The sequence below is a fragment of the Leucopleurus acutus genome (genome assembly GCF_964270905.1).
Source record: "Leucopleurus acutus genome assembly, chromosome: 5".
NCBI classification, from domain to species: Eukaryota; Metazoa; Chordata; class Mammalia; order Artiodactyla; family Delphinidae; genus Leucopleurus; species Leucopleurus acutus.
This window is the reverse complement of record NC_139147.1, coordinates 93,892,619-93,913,810: the sequence shown is the minus strand read 5'-3', so window position 1 is coordinate 93,913,810 and position 21,192 is coordinate 93,892,619. Positions and strand designations below refer to the sequence as shown.

The following is a 21,192-nucleotide window of genomic DNA, read 5'->3' as shown; positions in this document are numbered from 1 at the left end:
GAAAATTTAAAATGAACAGTCAAGATGGGGAATGAACTGATCAGGCGGCTTGCCCCTGTTTAGTGGGGTTCCTCTGTACTCGTTTCATGCGAGTACTGAAACAAAAGTAGCTGTTATCACCTTTTCTCACTCCGCTTTGCTGAGTGATGCAGACCAGAGTTGGCTCTGTTCCTCACTTTGCAGGAGATAAAGCTGCACCCCAGATAACTCGCGTGTCTGAGAGCATGGCTGAAAACGAAGGCAAGAAAACAGGAGTGGAAGAGGAAGGCTTGTTTGTTTTTACATTTCCTGATGCTAGTAAATCTAGCTCAGTTCCTGATGCTATTAAATCTATCCTTGGATCTAAGGGTCAGGGGGCTTGGGAGGTAGACTAGAGTTTACTCTGAAGTTCTTCTTGGAATAATTTTACTACTTTAGGAACAATATATAAATACACAAGAGTCGCTGCTTCAAAATGGCTAATTCCCAGCCTGACTAGGGACTTCCCATTTTGCTAATTAGTGCAGAATTGTGATGAGGTCTGGGGGTGTTTGAGAAGAGAAGGCTGGCTGATAACAGAGGATGAGTATCAGGTTGTAGAAGTATGAATGCAGGTACGGTGTGACAAGGTATTTCCAACTCTCTCTAGCTCTGAAGAGGTGATACTATTATAGAATAACGGGTGCAAACACTTTTAATGAAAGTGATACATCCCAGTATGAGCTGTCATATAGTGTAGAGCTTTATGCCTTTTTTCCTTGCTGAGTTGCTGACATGAAAAGTATTCCTAATGCAATTAAAAGGTGTTCTTGAGCTCACCAAGGCAAAGGTCTGTTCTTCTGCATCTAAGAGATTGTAAGTCAACGATCTGTGAAAGTAGGTGTAGACTTGTTCTTAAATTTTTACATTCTGAAAATTTCCATTTCCTGTTTAACATCTCTAAGAGAATAACTGACCAGGGTGGTAGGGATTTTATTTGGTTGAAAGGCAGATATATAGTAACTTCTCCACTTACAAAAGTAGTGAAAATAGCCCCTATCTCTTCAGCCTTAATGGATGTCTACAAATGTACATGCAGACATCATTTCTAATCTGTGATGTGTGGGGCGTTCTTACATTCAACAGTGTAATTACCATGGTGGTTTGGGTAGTGGGACAGCCCTGTCTTTAAAGTTGGCATGGACTGCATACTCTCTGGCACTGTTCCAAAAACCCCTTTTGACTTAGAACAGAGCAAGGTTTGGGGGAAGATGTATGCATTTGAATTAAGATCAGGGAGAGGGTGGCTAGCAGAAGGAAGTATATAACTATTGAGATACTGGTGTGGTATGCCGATGTTGAGGCAGGTTAGAAGGGTTTTGTTTATGGAACTTATCTGCAGGATGTGTTTTGTAATTATGTTACTTTTTTCCATAACATAATTACATTTGTAATTATATTACAAATTTCCTTAAATTTGTGACATCATATTTGTTTTTTTATTGAAGTATAGTTGATGTACAATATTATATATAGTATAATATGCATGATATTAATAATAATAAATAAATAATAAATAATAATAATGCATGATATAGTGATTCAAAAATTTTAAAGCTTGTACTCCATTTATAGTTATTATAAAGTATTGGCTATATTCCCTGTGTCATACAATATATCCTTGTAGCTTATTTTATACATAATAGTTTGTATCTTTTAATCTCCTACCCCTATATTTCTCCTCCCCTCTTCCCTCTCCCCACTGATAATCACTGAGTCTGCTTCTTTTTTGTTATCTTCACCAGTTTATTGTATTTTTAAGATTCCACATATAAGTGACATCATACAATATTTGTCTTTCTCTATCTGGCTTATTTCACTTAGCATAATGCCCTCCAAGTCCATCCATGTCGCAAATGGCAAAATTTCATTCTTCTTTATGGCTGAGTAGTATTCCATTTTGTGTGTGTGTGTGTGTGTGTGTGTGTGTGTGTATACACCACATATGTATTTATACATATATATGTATATATGTATATATGTATATATGTGTATATATATATATATATATATATATATATATATATACCACATCTTCTTTATCCATTCATCTGTTGATGGACACTTAGGTTGCTTCCATATCTTGGCAATTGTGAGTAGTGCTTCTATGAACATTGGGGTGCATGTATCTTTTCAAATTAGTGTTTTTATTTTTTTCAGATATATACTCAGGAGTGGGATTCCTGGGTCATATGGTAATTCTATTTTTGGTTTTTTGAGAAACCTCCATACTGCTTTCCATAGTGGCTGCACCAATTTACATTCCCACCAACAGTGTCAGAGGGTTCCCTTTTCTCCACATCCTCGCCAACATTTGCTATTTGTGGTCTTTTTGATGATGGCTGTTCTGACAGGTTCGAGGTGATATCTCATTGTGGTTTTGATTTGCATTTCCCTGATAGTTAGCAATGTTGAGCATCTTTTCAGGTGCCTGTTTGCCATCTGCAGGTCCTCTTTGGAAAAATGTCTATTCAGGTCTTCTGCCCATTTTTTAATCAGTTTGTTTGTTTTTTGATGTTGAGTTGTATGAGTTGTTTATGTGTTTTGGATATTAACCCCTCATAAGTCATATCATTTGCAAATATTTTCTCCCATTCAGTAGGTGTATGACATCATATTTGGATATACCTGAAAACATGAGGTTTTAGAGCTAAGATGGGCTTTAAGCATAGACCTTCTCAAATGTCTTATGCCAGTTACCTCTTATTTTCTACTTGAAGCGCCTCTAGAGACTAGCCTGTTTTAGGTTAGATGTTGGTGTTAGAACTTGGACTGAGTCAGATCTGACTTCCAGATGAGGACCGTTTTTCAATACACCACGTTGCTTCAAATTAAAGGAGAAAAAGAGAATACAAGGACAAGTAGGTTTTTGTTACTTTTATTAATGCAGAATAGTAAAATAATAGTCTTCTTTTTATTCCTTTTTTGTGTAGCAAACATGCACGTATTGGTAAGTGGAGATATTTTTTAGTAAAAAATTCTTATTTTATTTTAGGTAAATAAAATAGGGATATTAATGCTCTTTGAAAGCTAAAGAAAACAGACAAAAATTTATTTACAAACATTTCAAGCGCTTAACCTATCTTAGGTTGCACCAACATTGAATCTATTTTTTCCTACTTCAATGTAGATAAAACAGTAGGTACTCAATATATGTTTGTTTAATGAATGAATAAATTGAAACAAACATTCGTTTGCGAACTAGTAAATGCCAGGCCTGCTGAATATCATCTAACCCTCAAGATTCAACTCCTTTCCCACCTTTCTTCAAGTCTCTGAAATACTTTAATAAAAAGCCCTTTTCTTTTTACTGTATCTATGCAATAGACATTATTTGCTTATTTTTCATATCTAGCAATTTTTTTACAACTATTTACTTACATACATAAGCAACTGCTACTATTTTGCATGTTCCAGACTCCCCTAGGAAAGTCTTGCACTTATTAGCAAATTAATAATTTTTTGAAATAATAATAATTTTATCTACTTTAAGGTCAATTTACAGGTGTCAAGTATATTAGGACTAATTTAAATCTTTATTTTTAGGTAAATTGAGCTCCAAATATTTAGACAGAACCATACAAATTAATGAGAATTTTATATGATAAACCTAATACTTTATTGTTTACTGAAGACAGCATGTGATATAGAAACAGAAAACTAGGGGCCAAGACACAATAGTGAAAATGTGGGAAAAATCAGGAAGTATCAGATGACTGTTGACAATTATTTCTCACTTTCATATTAGTGTTTTAGCAGATCTTATTCTAGTTGGTTGAAAAGGTTCATGTTCAATAACATTAAACCATCTTGAAATACAAAGAAAAAAAAAGGCTACACACAGTTTGGAGACGAGAAGATTTGGAGGAGGGAGTTAGCGTCTGTACTGGATTTTCAAATATTTGAAAATATTTCGTTTGGAAGTGGGTTTCCATTGGGTCCATGTGGCCTCACTGGGAACTACTTGATGGAAGTTTTAAGGGAGTAGAAATCTATTTTAATGAGGAAAACAGTTTAATAATTAGCAAATTAGATGTTGTTTTTTGGGGGATAAGTGAGCTCTTCACTTTGAATATATTTCGTCAGAAAGTCATTGACAGTTTGTGGGGAGAGGATAGGTTAAGAACAGATTTGTATGTTGCGAAGGAGACTGAACTAGTAAATTCTAAATTTTAAAAATTCTAAGAAATTCTGACTCTCCTCTTGACATCTAATTGACCTTTGGTATGACTTCTTGCTGCCATTTTGAATAACAAATAAAAAAGATGATATGCAGTTTACTACTGGTTAAGTGTTTCAAATACTACGTTACCCCACAAATACAATGGATCTTTGTATTTTCCTTTATTATGTAATTGGTAGTACTTCTAGCATCTGCTTTTACAGGTCACAGATTAAGAAGAATCTATGAAAATACAATGTTCATTTTTTAAAGGATCATGTCATTATAGTAGCATGCCTGGGAACGTAGTTCCTGGGATGTCTAAAATTTATATTGGGTTGTAAAACTGAAGTATGGGCCAAGGATTAACAACCTTGAATTTTGCCCTTAAAATTAGTCTCAGAAAATCTACTTCATTATAAATACATTACTACTGAGTAGTGTCCTTCTGATTGATATGCCCAGAGCTACCTTTTTCAGCAGTCTTTTAAGCACCAATCCTTCATTTTGGTTCTAAAAATGAAATGGGCTCCTCCTCCCTAGTTGGGACATCAATTTTTACCTGCCAGTATAGTTTGATGAGCTTGCTTATAGACTGTTCACTTCCTCCACAGAGCCAGAACATGTAGTCAGCAATCATGGCACTCCTAAGAACAAGGACAGATTTTTTTAAAAAACAAATTTATAGGACAGAAGGAAAACTATAACAGGCAGTATATATAAATACTGAAGAAGAAGATTTTGTAATGTATAAATGTGACTAGACTAATATTAAGCAAAGCATAAGGCGCAGTTTAGAATGTAGAAAGTAGGTCTTTTTTTTTGGTACCAAAACTAAAACTGTAAAAGAAGCAACACACCATTTGTCTTCTACATTGCTTTTCTGTTTGTACAGTATAAGAATATTTAAAGACTATGAGAGAATGCTTTGTTTTGGTTACCTCTTATTAAGCTTCAAAGCATTTATAGAGTAACATATATTTTATAGACTCTAGAACACCTTCAAACCTAGCGTAGCATATATAGCTAACTATTATACTGGTAATAAAGCATATCTAAGACTTTACCTAAATTGAAGATTATTCACCTCTGATTAAAGTAGTCTCCTTAAAATTGAAAATAAAAAATTTTCCAATTCAACAAACACCCCCATCCCCCGGCCTTTGTGTTTAATTGAATTAGTTTTGGAATCTAGTGTGTACGAACACTGCATTAGTCTTACTAAGCTGAGGGCATATTAAAAACTATTGTGCAATGGATATTAATTCATTGCTTAGCACCCTTTGGAAAAACAGTTTACTTTTATGGCTGTTTCTCTGCTAGGCCTTTCTTTTCTCCAGAGGTTCCAAATCCAATTAAATGTGACTGGAAGTAATTCCAAATTGTCACGTTGGCCAATTAGACATATAATAATCCTGTGTACCTAATCACTAGTACCAAAAGTTTATTTATTTAAGCAGACCTAGCACTGTGTACCCTGAATGTTTTTCTTATCTTTGCCTGCAAGATACGTGTTGTTTCCTGACATAATTGTAAATTGAATTAGAAATTTTCCTTCCGTAAATATATATGTTGTCTAAGGCAGAGCAGCTATAAACTTACTATGGTACTCTGCTGAAGAATTAGAATGTTTAGATTCTCGCTCAGGACAGACAAAAATGAGGACTCTAAAGGTTAACAATGGGAAAAAATACCACCATTTGAAGGATTACGCAGCTCAGCATTTCTCTTTTTACACATGTGGTATTGGAAAGAAGCTATCCATTGACATTTCAAAATAACTGGCAATAATTTAAGAATAACTTAGCTTTCAGAAATCCTTTTATATTTTTCAAAGCCCTAGTTTAATGATAAGATAAAGCGAGCTAGGAGGTTTTCATATTGCATGAACATGTACAGGGTAGAAAACAAGTTGTAAAAATCAGACTAGAGAGGGGCAAAGTAAATTTCAAATATTTGCATTTTGATTGAAACACTTGTAAAAATTTTCTTCCCCTGACAACCTAAAAAGGAAGTCTACTTGACATGTAGATGCCTGTCACCTAATAGAAATCTATTTTATAAATTGGATTTATAAGAAATCAAGGAAGAATGTAAAGTCTCACTGCCAAGGACAGCGCACACTGTATTCATACAAGTTGGGTCCTCTGACGTGATGACTTGATTCTGCACTCTGATTCCTCCTTCCCTCAGCATTTGGATATGTAAATATGGCTCAAGCAAACATTGCTTAATGAGGACACCAGCTATTAGTTAAACCAGGGGTGAGCAACCTCTTTCTGTAAAGGGCCAGACAGTAAATATTTCAGGCTTTGTGGGCCATGACTACTCACCTTTGCCTTTCAGAAGCAGCTGTAGACAGTAAGTTAAAAAATAAGGGCGATTGTGTTCTATTAAAACTTTATTTACTAAACATATGTGCTGGGTCAGATTTGGCATGGTTTGCCTAACTCTAAGATAAACAAAGTATTAGGTTGAGCAACAGGTGGCAAGCATTGATGTAATTGTCAATCAATAGTCAGAGGCCAGCTTCTATACGTTCTGGTCACAGGCCTCCTTAAATATTTTAGGGACAACATACATATTGTACTAAAATTACTGAGCAGAGTTCAGGAAAGAAACTTTACAATTTTGAAACATGCAAAAACTGTTAAAGATAATCCTGGATCATAGACACAGAATCTTGAGTTAAGCAAAATCTGAATCGATTGTTTCTATTATATTAGTTATTGCCATCCTTGGATTGGAACAATTGTGAGAGATGAGGAGGTAGGTCACGACAGTGGGCTTCTAGGGCTTTCCTGCATTTGTAAAGCTTTTGGTGAGTTGGTTTTGAGTTCACCATTGTAAAATTAGGAGTTTTATTAATGTTTTCCAAAAGTTGCTTTTTCTATTATAATGTGTTGTCAAATTGCTACTTTCTTTTTCTTTAAATTTTATTTATTTGCATGATTTAAAAAAAATTTATTTATTTATTGGCTGCGTTGGGTCTTCGTTGCAGCTTTCTCTAGTTGCGGGGAGCGAGGGCTACTCTTCTCGTTGCGGTGCGCGGGCTTCTCATTGCGGTGGCTTCTCTTGTTGCGGAGCATGGGCTCTAGGCGTGTGGGCTTCAGTAGCTGTAGCTTGCAGGCTCTAGAGCGCAGGCTCAGTAGTTGGGGCGCACGGGCTTAGTTGCTCCGCGGCATGTGGGATCTTCCTGGACCAGGGATTGAACTTGTGTCCCCTGCATTGGCAGATGGGTTCTTAATCACTGCGCCATGAGGGAAGTCCACCAAACTGCTACTTTCTGAAGTATGATTTTATGCCACCTGGGGGCTCAAGTCTTTTTCCCAAGGAACACATCTCCAAATTTATATTGAAATAAGTGAGGAATTAAGATTCATTGAAATTTGCTACCTGCCCTCAGTGAAGCACAATTATTATAATCATAAAAAGATACCTGTGTTAAATAACAAAATATGGTTTCATAGAGCTGCATGTCTGCTGGGATATTTTTCATAAGTATAGTGTATTTCTTCCAGTACCTGGCACAGAGCTGTGTTCATATTAGGAACACAATTTAGGTTGTAGTTGCTCCAACCCCATTTTATTCCCAGTGGAAATGGCAGTTATACGTTTACCACCCACCTTCCTTTGTCTGGTTCCCTACCATGGTTCTGTCCTACAGCTTAGCATTTATGTATCAGTGTTAAAATTAGTGGAAGAACAGGAAAAGGGCATGGAAATAACATTACGTATACCATGCAATATCTGTGAGGCAAGAGTAGCGGTTTTTCATCATGCTGAGTTTTGAAAGGGCAAAGATAATTAATTAACCCAGAGTATCTACAAGGAGTCAAGTACCTGTGGGATCCTGGTTTTGGCTAACTCACCTCATGAGTCAAAAGGAAACAGTAACCCATCACTCTTCTTACTTTTCTTCAGGTATCTTTGTTTACCTTTAGACCAATATCCTAGATGCTAGTCAGTGTGATTCACTGTTGCTTCTGAATGTCCTCCTGTCATCATCTTTATTCTATTCAGCTTATTTTCATGAATCTACTGAATGTTGTAGCTGCACTGGAATGGTAAGATCACATTAGCCAATGCTTTTTTTTTTTTTTAACATCTTTATTGGAGAAAAATTGCTTTACAATGGTGTGTTAGTTTCTGCTGTACAACAAAGTGAATCAGCTATACATTTACATATATCCCCATATCCCCTCCCTCTTGAGCCTCCCTCTCACTCTCCCTATCCCACCCCTCTAGGTGGTCACAGAGCACGGAGCTGATCTCCCTGTGCTATGCGGCTGCTTCCCACTAGCTATCTGTTTTACATGTGATAGTGTATATATGTCCATGCCACTCTCTCACTTCGTCCCAGCTTACTCTTCCCCCTCCCCGTGTCCTCAAGTCCATTCTCTATGTCTGCATCTTTATTCCTGTCCTGCCCCTAGGTTCTTCAGAACCAATTTTTTTTTTCTTTAGATTCCATATATATGTGTGAGCATATGGTATTTGTTTTTCTCTTTCTGACTTACTTCACTCTGTATGACAGACTCTAGTAGTTTAATATCTGTGGGTTTTGAGATTTACTAAGTGCTGAGTGAGTACCATGATAAGCCCTTTACATGCAGCATGTGAATCCAGCCCACCCACAGTTCTGCACCAGATCGCATCCTGTCTTGCCCACCCATGGAAACTGCTCCAGCAATTCTCTTTCTCTTTCTCTCTCTCTCTTTCCCTCTTGCTCTGTCTTCACATTTCTCCTTTTTTCCTGGGGCTTTTCTACTAACACACAAAAATGCTGTTCTTTCTACCACCTTAAAACAAAACAAGATAGCCCCCAAACCTCTCTTGATTCACTTCCCTTCCAGTTAACTTAATTCTTTCTCTTAGAGAAAACCCAATCAAACAAAAGAACAAAAACTCCTCTCAAAAAAAACTCACTCCAACAAGGCTCTTATGCCTCCCACTTCACTGAAACTGCTCTTGTCAATGCTACTAATGGTCTCCACACTCCTAAACACAGTGGCTCAATTCTCAGTCTTCATTTTATACATACTCTCAGGTGTAACTGATGCGATTGTTCTCTCTTCCAGTACCTACTTCCCACTGGGCTTCCACAACTCTGCTCTTTATGATTTCCTTCCAGTCTTACTGGTTGCTCTTTTCAGTCTCCTTTGCTGTTGTCTCCTTTTCTCTCTGGACTCCTAAACTTGGAGCTCCCCAGGGCCCAATGCTTGGACCCATTCTCTTTCTTTCTGTACTTAATCACTTGGTGATCTCACCAGTTTCATGGTTTTAGACACCACCCATTGGTTGACAACTCACACATTTATACCCTGAGTTTAATCCTCTTCTTGGATCTGCAGACTCTTACAAAAGCTGCTTTTCAACATCTCTACTTGGATACGTAATAGGTATTTCCATACCTGAGACCCTGATCTTCCTTTTTTCCTCTTCCCCAAGCTCTAGTAGTCTTCTCCATCTATCCAGTTTCTCAGGCAAAACATTTTGGAGTCATCATTGATTCCCCTCGTTCTCTCACATTTCCCATCCAATCCAAGACAAAATTCTGGTCAGGTTATCTTTGACCTATTTCAGAATCCTGCCCCTTCTCACCACCTCCAGCATTACCATCTGGTCCATCATGTCTTACCGGGATTATTGCAACAGACTCCAAACTGGACTCCCTGCTTCTCCCTCCGTCTATTCTCAACACAGCAGACAGAACAATCCCATTAAAATTAGTGCACCAGAGTAGGTCACTGCTGTGCTTAAAACTGCAAAGGCTTCTCTCTCACTCAGAGTGAAAACCAGTCTTTAAAACGGCAGTTGAGCCTCATGCCATCTGGTCACATATTACTTCGCTGATCTTATTTCCTACTTGCTCCAAACTGTCCACCTGCTTTCCTCAAAAAGAAGAGGTACTCTATTGCCTCTGGGATTTTGCACCTGACAGTCCCTGTCTAGAATGTTCTTTCCCTAGACACCCCCTGACTCTCTTGCTCACCTCCTTCAGGTCTTTATCAGGTGTTATTTTCTCAGTAAGGATTACCCTGACACACTCCAATACCATCCATACCATTGTTTGTTTTTGCTTTTTCCACAGTATTTATCGCCATTCCATATCGTGTTTATTTTATTACTTTTCATCTTGGTGGTGTTTATTGTTGTCTTCCTCTACTATGGGGGTCAGCAAGCCATGGCCTGTGGGCCAAACCTAGTCTGCCACTTGGGTTTGCTAATTAAGTTTTAATGCAACATAGCAATGCTCATGCACTTGTGCGTTGCTTACATTTTGCCTGTGGCTGCTTTGGTGCTACAGTAGTAGAGTTGAATAATTGTGACAGAGACCTTATGGCCCACAAAGCCTAAAATATTTACTATCTGGCTCTTTGCTGGAATGGAAGCTCCCAGAGGGCAGAGGTTTTTGTCTGTTTGATTCACTGCTCTCTCTGCAGTGCCTAGGATAGTGCCTGGCACTATTAGTGTGGCACTATACAGTGTAGTCGTCACTCAGTAAATATTTGTTGATTAAGTGATGAAGCCTTATTTAATTTATTTACATTTAATTCTCATTACAAAAATCCTGAGGCCTACAGAGTTACAGAGTTTACTAGGATTGTAACACAAGCAGTCTGGCCCTAGGTCTACCTCACTGTCTGTATTTAACAGAAAGCTTTTGTACTAGAGGTGACATGGGAATGGAGGGACAGACTGGGCTTTGTCAATTTAATTTGTCCAATGTAGAATCCAATGCAACACTCAGCTCAGGGATCAAACCCGTGTCCCCTGTATTGGCAGGCGGATTCTTAACCACTGCGCCACCAGGGAAGCCCTAAAATTATTTTTAACATGATGTCTGTAGAAATGTGTCAACAATTATTGTTTTTCTGCAAGTAAATCTACCGTTCTTTTGATACTGTATTTGAATTCATTTAAAAAATTTTTTTCTGAAGTCTCATTTACTTAATACATCTGTTACATATAAAAGGGTCAGAATCTGGCTTTCAAATATATATGCATCTAAAATAAAAGATTTTTATGTCATGGACTCAGCTTATTGTGAATCAAATACGATTTCTATCAAATAGCAAATACACAATAAAAGAATTTGACATGTTATTATTTATACGATAAGTATCAGTGTTGTTTTCCAAATTAATACTGAAAAAGGGTCACTATGTACAATATAAAGATATTCATGCCAGGTGACTTTACACATTGAATATTTCTAAACAGACTGTGCAATTCTAAAAGTATGAGAATTATTGACATTTCTCAAGGCCTATGTTCAGATTCAAAATTTATAGCATTTCTACTCAGTGTGGCCACATGGTGGTGTAAAACAGTAAGATATGGATAAACAAAAGAAAATCATAGCACACCATCAGCTGCGTGGTCTCATTGGGCTGACTGGCTAGGACCTTGAAAAGTCATTCGGTTCAGCACCTTGCCTTTGGGCAGGATCACACTTAAATCTTTCAAATGAGACTGATGAAGGGAATCTATTCTGTTTTAAAGACCTTCATGGAAGGGTATTACTCTGCTTTCCTCACTGATTCCAGAGTTTCACAGCCATAAACAGCGTCTTCTGCAGTTTTAGTCTGCAGGCTTCAGCTTGCTATCCAGTGATACTTGCAACCCCAAGTAGACTTTATCCTCTGAATAGCAGTTCTACATATCCTCACAATAATTTATTAATCTTCTCTTCCCTAGGTTAATTAACTCCAATTGCTTTAATCTTTCTCTGTGGGGGTCCTCTTTGCTTGACATTAGTCTGTTTCATGGTTGTCTTTTCAACTTGTTTCAAACAACTCCTCCTTTTCTTTCTTCTACAACCAGAAATTGACCTCTCTCAAGAGTCCAAGGACAATCTTATGGAGTTTGTATGCAGCTATTTCATTTATGTAACTGGTATGGGTACTTCTTAGAAATGTATCTATTGGATAGTTTTGGGTTTTTTTTGTTTTTGCGGTACGCGGGCCTCTCACCGCTGTGGCCTCTCGCGTTGCGGAGCACAGGCTCCGGACGCGCAGGCTCAGCGGCCATGGCTCACGGGCCCAGCCGCTCCGCGGCATGTGGGATCTTCCCGGACCGGGGCACGAACCCGTGTTCCCTGCATGGGCAGGCGGACTCTCAACCACTGCGCCACCAGGGAAGCCCTACTGGATAGTTTTAACTACAGAATTCTTCTTTATTTTCAACATATTTAACATGTTGTTTCCTTCTTTTTGTACTTCAAAAAGCTCAAGAGTGTATGTATATACATGCCATTACTTTCACATAAATTAACATTGATGCAAAGTGCATATTCCTTTTGAATACAAATACACACTAGTATTAAAAAGATTATATTCTGTTTGGGAGGAGAGCCAAACTAGCAGATTCACTCAAGCAACCACACACACACACACACACACACACACACACACACACACACACACACACACGATGCATCTTTTTGCAGGCTCATATATTTTCCACGCAGCAGTCAGCCACAATGATCTTTAAAAAATGTAACTGTAAATTACCTCAATAAAACCCAAGCTCCTATGGTGGCCTCCCACTCTTGTAATAGGCTGTTCTTGTTTTCCTCTTCAACACATTTTCCATCATCCTCCAGTCAAGTGTGGCTTACTCAGTTGCTCAAAGCAAATACAGAGTTTCCTACCTTGGGACGTTTGTGCGTGTGGTTCCTTCTGCCTGGACTCTGTTTCCTCAGTTATTCATCTGGCTGCTTCTTCTCAAGAGTTAGGCCTTTAGGCTTTAGCTTAAACATCGATAACCTCTTCAGGGGGGCCTACTCTGACCATTTTATCTAAACAAGTTCTGCCCTACCTCAGCCAGAACCTTATCCTTTTCCTGCATAAGTCTCACATGGTGTAACTTACTTGTTGGTTTACTTGTTTATTACCCTCTTTCCCTAGACCCGTATTACCTGATATGGTAGCCACTAAGCCATATGTGGCTATTTATATCTAAATGAGTTAAAATTAAAATTTAAAATTCAGTGTCTCAGGTACACAGGCACATTTCAAGTGCTCAATAACCACATGTGGCTAGTGGCTGCTATGTTGAATGACACAGAACATCTCCATCAGCACTGGAAGCAGCTCTAGACTAAACCACAGGGAACTACCATTCTAGTGCCTCTTACAGTACCTGGTAAATAGTAGGTGCTTGTGGGGTTAATTTTAAGTATCAACTTGACTGGACTACGGTGTGCCCAGATATTTGATTAAATATTATTCTAGGCGCTTCTGTGAGGGTGTTTGGGGGTGAGATTAATATTTAAATCTGTAGACTGAGTAAAGCAGATTGCTCTCCCCAGAGTGGTGGTGGTTCATCTGACTTGTGGAAGGCCTGAATAGAACAAAAAAGGCTGAGTAAAGGAGAATTCACTTTCTGATTGTCTTCAAGCTGAGACAGGTCTTCTCCTGCCTTTGGACGCACACTTGGATTGGAATGTACATCATCGGCTCTCTGGGTTCTTAGGCCTTTAGACTCAGACTACAACTGTAGCCCTGGCTCTCCTGAGTCTTCAGCTTGCCAGCTACAGTTCATAGAACTCCTCAGCCCCCCTAAATGCATAAGCCAATTCTCTGTATATTTATCTCCTCTTGGTTCTGTGTCGCTGGAGAACCTGACGAATACAGTGCTCAGTAATTTATATCTGCTTTTGTTTGTGCTTTGCCCTGGTCATCCTCTCGCCCACTCCACTACCCCTAAGTCATCCGTGGTTCAGCAGGAGGCCCAGCTCCTATAATGCTGTGGGTTCGTGCATTTCAGTAGCTGGTGGACATTGAAGAAGTTATAGTTTCATCTCTGGACCTTTGTAACAAGTCTGCCTCTGTAACTAATTGCTTAATTCTTTGAAAGTTGTCCCCGAGACCAAGTCTCTACCTTTTGCAGACCAAATCTAATTAATATGTTCCTACCTTGATTATCATTCCAGATGTGGTTATTGTGGAGTTCTAGCCACGCTTGCTCCTGCAAGACTGTCCAGTAATGGATGAGAGTTTTTCCTGAAGTTCACTGTCTGCCTACTAGCCTGGAATTTCAAATATTGCCTGTCTCTAGATTCTCAGTTGATAACCATTACATGCAACAACAGTAATAGTATCATTATTTGTAACAGCAACCAATATTTCTTGAGTGCTTACCATGTACATAGTAATTGCTTTTACATCTCATTGAATTCTTAGAACCAAGCTATGAAATGAGGAAACTGAGGTTCCTCAAATTGAGGAGACTAGTGTTCCAAAAAAGCAGTGAAAGGGTCAGAATTGAAACAGATATATTTGTCATCAAAATTTGGCCTCTTAACTCTGGTGATGTACTATTTCCACAATGCCATTCTTTTCTTGTGTATCTTTTACAAGACTTTATTAACTTTTGTTGGAGTTCCTTGATGCTAATTTCTTGCCAAACTGTTGACTTCCCTGGTGGCACAGTGGTTAAGAATACGCCTGCCAATGCAGGGGACACGGATTTGAGCCCTGGTCTGGGAAGATCCCACATGCCGTGGAGCAACTAAGCCCTTGTGCCACAACTACTGAGCCTGTGCTCTAGAGCCCGTGAGCCACAACTACTGAAGCCCCTGTGCCTAGAGCCCATGCTCCACAACAAGAGAAGCCACTGCGACGAGAAGCCCGCGCACCGCAACAAAGAGTAGCCCCCGCTCGCAGCAACTAGAGAAAGCCCGCGCAGCAACGAAGACCCAACACAGCCAAAAATAAATAAATAAATACATTTTTTTTTTTTTAGAAAAGGTTGATGGAACAGGTTTTCAATTTTTTAAGGTTGTCTTTTACTTCATAACATTTCTTAGTCGAGACTACATTATCAAGAGCATTTTTCCTTACCGATCTTGAGCAGGGTAATTTTTTGGCTCCAAAGCCAGAAGAAATCTGCCCAGTGGTGGAAGAGCGTGTTCGTCTTAGAAAATGTTCCCTCAGGTGTAATAGCCTAAGCACCAAATAGGGAGAAAAGGAAAGGGGGAATGTTGCGTGTGTGGTCCTATGTGAAGGCTGAACCCAGGTCATGGGGTCATGCCTCTTACTCTTTAAGAACATGCTTGACCTTGGACAAGTCACTTAATCCAAGTCTTCCTCCTAACATTCTGTGGTCCATTTCTAGAATGAAGATGATTTTTAATAATACCTATATTCTGGAAGGGTGTGTGTGTGTGCGTGTAAAGGTAATAATATTTGTAAAACGGTTTGAAATCTATGAAATGAAACCTACACATTTTAGGTTGATATCATTGTTAGTAACATTAGTGTTGTCAACCAGAGGGTGAATGTGGTGATGGTGAGGGTCGCAGGTTGAATCCGATGCTCCCAACTCAGGCAAGCTTGGTTTCTGTACTGAAAGGATAGGAATGGTGTGAAAGGTCAGAACGAGTTGAATGTAGAGCTCGGAGAGGGGTAGCTTATACCTGGGGAACATCTTTATACGGTCGAAATTGCTACACAGGACCCTTGTGACCCAAGGAGAATGGATCTTTAAAAACAATTTTATGGGTAGCATTCTCAATTTAATCCAAATAGAAGAACCACCTTAACAAAACACCATTACTAAAAACAAAACCTATTTGTGAAAATCTCATCAAGATACAATAAAGAATCTGTTCTCCAAGTGTTAACAGCTCACTGGTGGAAGACTGGCGCATTCTTCCAAGACAGCAGAAGGTTATACAAGTAACATAAAAGCATTTGCTGATTTTTATGCATGATATGTATTCAGTGAGGACATTAGGCAGAATTATGATGTGTTCAGATTTGCTTTCTGCACTTTTCTAGAGCCCTTTAAATAGTTCATGCCTCTGTTCTGGCATCTCTTTTCTTTCCTTCCACTGTATTCTGTTTGTAGTTTGGCCACCAAAGATCCCCCGCGATGAAACCCACCTCCCCCTGGCCTCGGGTCAGTCCTATAGGATTCAGTTTCTCCCTTTCTCAATACCTTCCTTCATTCAAGCATATAATTTTTTCAAGGCAGCGGTACATCTCAAAATAAGTAGATAATTTGTGAGGCATCAAAAAATCTCCTGTGCCCAAAATGTTTCCCTCAATGACTTAAAGTACCAAAAAAATGACACATTAGTCACTTCTTTTGGTTGCAGTATTGAATGGTCTTGTACATTTGTGTCTTTTCTGAAGATGAAGACATTATCTTCACTGATAACTTTGAAGAAATTATTTTCATCAGATTAAGGGAGAGGCAATCCAGTGCAGGGATTGAGAACTCAGATGTGGGAGCTGGACTGCCTTTGTTTGAATCTCAGCTCTGCCGTTTGTTCTCTGTATAACTTTGGACAAGTGACTTAATCTCTTTGTGCCTCAGTTTCCTCATATTACCGTGCAGGTAATAACAGTTGCCAACTTCATAGGATTGTCAGGAGGATTAAAATGCGCCATTATATGTAATGTACATTGAGCAGTGCCTGATACTTGGGAAGCACTCAATTTGCAAATTCTTATTCTGCCCAGGCACTAACACTGGTATTTAGGAAAATGAAATACACATTGCTTCACTGAGGAGCTTATATCCAAACAGGCTTATTGAGACTGCTTCAAAAGTGTATTGATTTTCTCATTATCAGTAAAGTCATTTCTTGCACTTGAAAAACGTACAGAACCTTATAACTAATATAGGTAGTATAGTTTTGTGAGAGTGCAATGAGGGTGCCACTTTCTTCGTGCAGCCTACTTTAACCGTTACTGCATTTAAATATTCTTTATTCTTGTCTTCCACCCTGTCATAACACTTTGCTTTTCTTAGAGCCCTTCAACTATCCGTTGTGAGTTAGCTATTGGTATTTATTTATTTATTTATTTTTGCGGTACGCGGGCCTCTCACTGTTGTGGCCTCTCCCGTTGCAGAGCACAGGCTCCGGACGCGCAGGCTCAGCGGCCATGCTCACAGGCCCAACCGCTCCGCGGCATGTGGGATCTTCCCGGACCGGGGCACCAAGCTGTGTCCCCTGCATCGGCAGGCGGACTCTCAACCACTGCGCCACCAGGGAAGCCCGCTATTGGTATTCTTTAAAGGCATCTCTGATATAGTACAGTTTTGAGGAGGGCAGGGATCACATCTCATTCGTCATTATGAATTCACCAGAGACTTGCTACACGATTATCAAATGAATGAGTTGAACTATCCATAAGGACAGAGACTTTTGAAAGTTTGCTCACTACCATATCCCCAGGCATCTAGAACAGTGACTGGCACATAGTAGGTGGTCAGTAACTATTTGCTAATGATTTTGTTAAATGAAGGGAGGCACATATGTGCTGTTGAAGTTAAAATGGGATTCTACATGTGAAACCAACTTTTCCGCTGAATTACGTTAAATATTTTGAGATCTATTCCTTCAGGAAAAAAATGTGCATTGGGGAAGCAAACTATGGCACACATGCTAGGATATTTGCTTGCTCCTTTGGATATTTCTGTGCAGGTAGAGGAGGGTAGAAAAGCTCTTATTCTCCTGTCTCTAGGCATAGCTATCACCTCATTTATCTACTCATTCATTCAAACAAAAGCTGTTGACCACTCGGTTTGTGAAAGGCACTGTGGCTGATGATGGGTGGCAGGGGGCAGGAAGGACACACCAAGATGTTGATCATAGAGTTTATATCTGAGTAGCTGGAAAAGTGCAGTGCTCTCACCCATTGTAAATAAAGTGTGATGGTCTCATCCATTCCACTTCTAAGAGAAAATGAGTTTTGGACGTGCCTCCTGGTGAAAGGGCAGGTCTTGGTGATTCTGATCCCCTTTGGTCCTCTTTCTGTATGGACCAGGCTGGGCAGTCAACTTTTACAGACAGTTGAGGTGTGACCCAGGCCAAAAAGTGCATGACTAGCAATGAGAGATATATAAGAACTAGGATCTTCAAAAGAGAAACAGTCAGTAGAAGGAAGAGAATAGATTTTTAGGGAACCTCCATACTGTTCTCCATAGTGGTTATATCAATTTACATTCCCACCAACTGTGTAGGAGGGTTCCCTTTTCTCCATACCCTCTCCAGCATTTACTGTTTGTAGATTTTTTGATGATGGCCGTTCTGACCAGTGTGAGGTGATACCTCATTGTAGTTTTGATTTGCATTTCTCTAATAATTAGTGATGTTGAGCATCTTTTCATGTGTGTGTTGGCCATGTATGTCTTCTTTGGAGAAATGTCTATTTAGGTCTTCCTCCCATTTTTTTGATTGGGTTGCTTGTTTGTTTGCTATTGAGCTGCATGACAGCAATCCGACTCCTGGGCATATACCCTGAGAAAACCAGAATTCAAAAAGATACATGCACCCTAATGGTCATTGCAGCACACTTTACAATAGCCAGGACATGGAAGCAACCTAAATGTCCATCGACAGAGGAATGGATAAAGAATATGTGGTACATATATACAATGGAATATTACTTAGCCATAAAAAGGAATGAAATTTGCAGAGACGTGGATGGACCTAGAGACTGTCATACAGAGTGAAGTAAGTCAGAAAGAGAAAAACAAATATCGTATATTAACGCCTATATATGGACTCTAGAAAAATGGTACAGATGAACCTATTTGCACAGCAGAAATAGAGTCACAGATGTAGAGAACAAATGTATGGACACCAAGGGGGAAGAGGGAGGTGGGATGAATTGGGAAATTGGGATTGACATATATACACTACTATGTATAAAATAGACAACTAATGAGAACCTACTGTATAGCACAGGGAACTCTACTCAGTGCTCTGTGGTGACCTAAACAGGAAGAAAATCCAAAAAAGAGGGGATATATGTATACATATAGCTGATTGACTTCGCTATACAGCAGAAACACAACGTTGTAAAGCAACTATACCCCAATAAAAAAAAAAAAGGAAGAGAATAGAAAAGAAAAACAAAGTGATCTCCACCGCTTCTGGGTCCCCTGTTCTTCATCTTCCTCTACACTTTAGACTACCTTGATGGATAAACATCTTGAGAGCAGTATGTTTGCTCGGGGGGAATCCTCAGGATAGAGTGGTCAGCACTGTGATGCCTGTGTTTTTGACTCCATGCTTAAGGTGAACATACACCTGGGTTTTCCCAAGACAGTCCTAGTCTATGCCTGTTGTCCTAGGGTAATTAATAGGGCCTCTTTCACTCTCAAAATTTTCCTAATTTAGATGATAAATGATGTGATCTCCTATCATCTAAGGGGAAATGTTTTACAGCATGAATGCATTGTGGCATGCCACCCTCCATGGTTCAATGAACCTGTTTAATACTCTGTAGAGAGAATTGTTTACCTTTTCTCCAGTAGAATTGTAAGCTATTCAAGGACAAGAATCTCATTTTCTGCTTGTTCTATTCCTTCTTCCAGGCACAGCTGATTATATAGTAGTCTGCAATAGATTCTTTTTTTTTTTAAAGACTTTATTTTTTAGAGCAGTTTTAGGTTCACAGTAAAGTTGAGAGGAAGATACAGAGATCTCCCATATACCCTCTGCCCCATTATTAACATTTCCCACTGGACTGGTACATTTGTCTCAATTGACAAACTTACACTGATACATTATAATCACCCCAAACCCATAGTTTACCTTAGGGTTCACTCTTATTGTACATTTTATGGGTTTGGACAGATGTATAATGACACGTTTCCACCATTACAGCATCATACAGAGTATTTTCCCTGCCCTAAAAATCCTTTGTGCTCTACCTATTCATCCCTTCCCTCACCCCCACCACTGGCAACCACTGAACTTTTACTGTCTCCATAGCTTTGCTTTCTCCAGAATGTCATATACTTGGAATCTTACAGTATGTAGCCTTTTCAGATTGGCTTCTTTCACTTAGTAATGTTCTGCAATAGATTCTTATAATTTGATTTAACTTTTTCCCTGACTCAGGAGTCTATGGAAAAAATGCATATACATGTGCATTTTTTCCATTGGATATATATTTTCTTAGAGATACCTGTATTTATCCTCAGACAGCTTGCTGTATGACTTTCTTATAGAATTTTTCAGGAGATGTACTCCATAGAAGCCTTTGATTTGTGCTGAAATGGTGCTTTCCGAATGCTCATTTTGTAGCTTTTAATTTATAGATTGGAATCAGAAAGGCTGGCTAATAAACGTTGATGTATTTTCACTACTTCGTAGATTATTCAACATACACAAACAACTACATTAACATAAGTAAAATTTCTATTGACTGTTCCTTAGATGAAAAGGGAACGCAGCAAGGTTGAAGGAAAAAAAAAAAAAAAGAGAGAGATTCCAGATATGGCGATCAGCATAAGGAAAGCAAAAGAGTTGGGAATTAAAGTGGTCTGCATGTTAAAAACAAACAACTGTTTGTTTATTGAGAACTTATTATGTGTCATTTAAAGTAGTATTTATATTATTGAGCTTTTGGGATAGAATGCATGGAAGGCCTTAGAAGGGAGATGTTAGCTTCTAGCATGGCAGATGTTATTAAGTTTACAAGATGATCACCCTTTCATTTTCAGGAGAAGCTTTTGCACCCCTGAACTTGTTCATGGTATTGATTTGAGGAAGCATTTACATTTCTTTGGGGGCACAGTACATTGTCCATCTGTTTATTTAGATGTTTGCTTGAAGGGGGTTTAATATAGGCAGAGACAATGCTCTCTTTTTTTATTCCAAACCACAGTTTGCCTTATTTTTTAAATTGTGTTTTTGGTTTTGCAAATGTGCCCATAGGCGTTAAGTAATGGTAGCATATTTATAAATTTAAAAATAAATAATTTCAGAAGGCAATAACAGCTGGCAAGTATTTTTTCATGTGAGTTGTTTTTTTAAGGAAAGAAGGAAACAGTTCTGTGGGCGTGGAGAAACAAATCATACCAGTTCACAGAAGAGTAGACTGCAGCAAGAACATCTTAAAATTCTAAATTTCATGAAAACCTTAAGAGAATAAGTGTATCCCTTGAAGGAAGGTATGGGGCTCTAGGTGTGTTGGCAGGGAGGAGTGAAGGCCAGGGTGGTTCAATGTGAATTCTAAGCATCTAATATTCACAGT

At 38.8% G+C, this 21,192-nt stretch overlaps 1 protein-coding gene across 1 annotated transcript in view; it reads right to left on the bottom strand.

Annotated features, from left to right (window-relative positions):
- The window catches only part of SPATA16 (spermatogenesis associated 16), a gene marked incomplete at its 3' end in the record, with an annotated part of 224,424 nt that overhangs the window by 83,546 nt on the left and 119,686 nt on the right, over positions 1–21,192 (bottom strand). Inside the window, exon 4 of the mRNA XM_082839271.1 lies at positions 4,743–4,827. Coding sequence (XP_082695397.1) covers positions 4,743–4,827 — 85 coding nt within the window. The remainder of the gene's footprint in view (positions 1–4,742; positions 4,828–21,192) is intronic.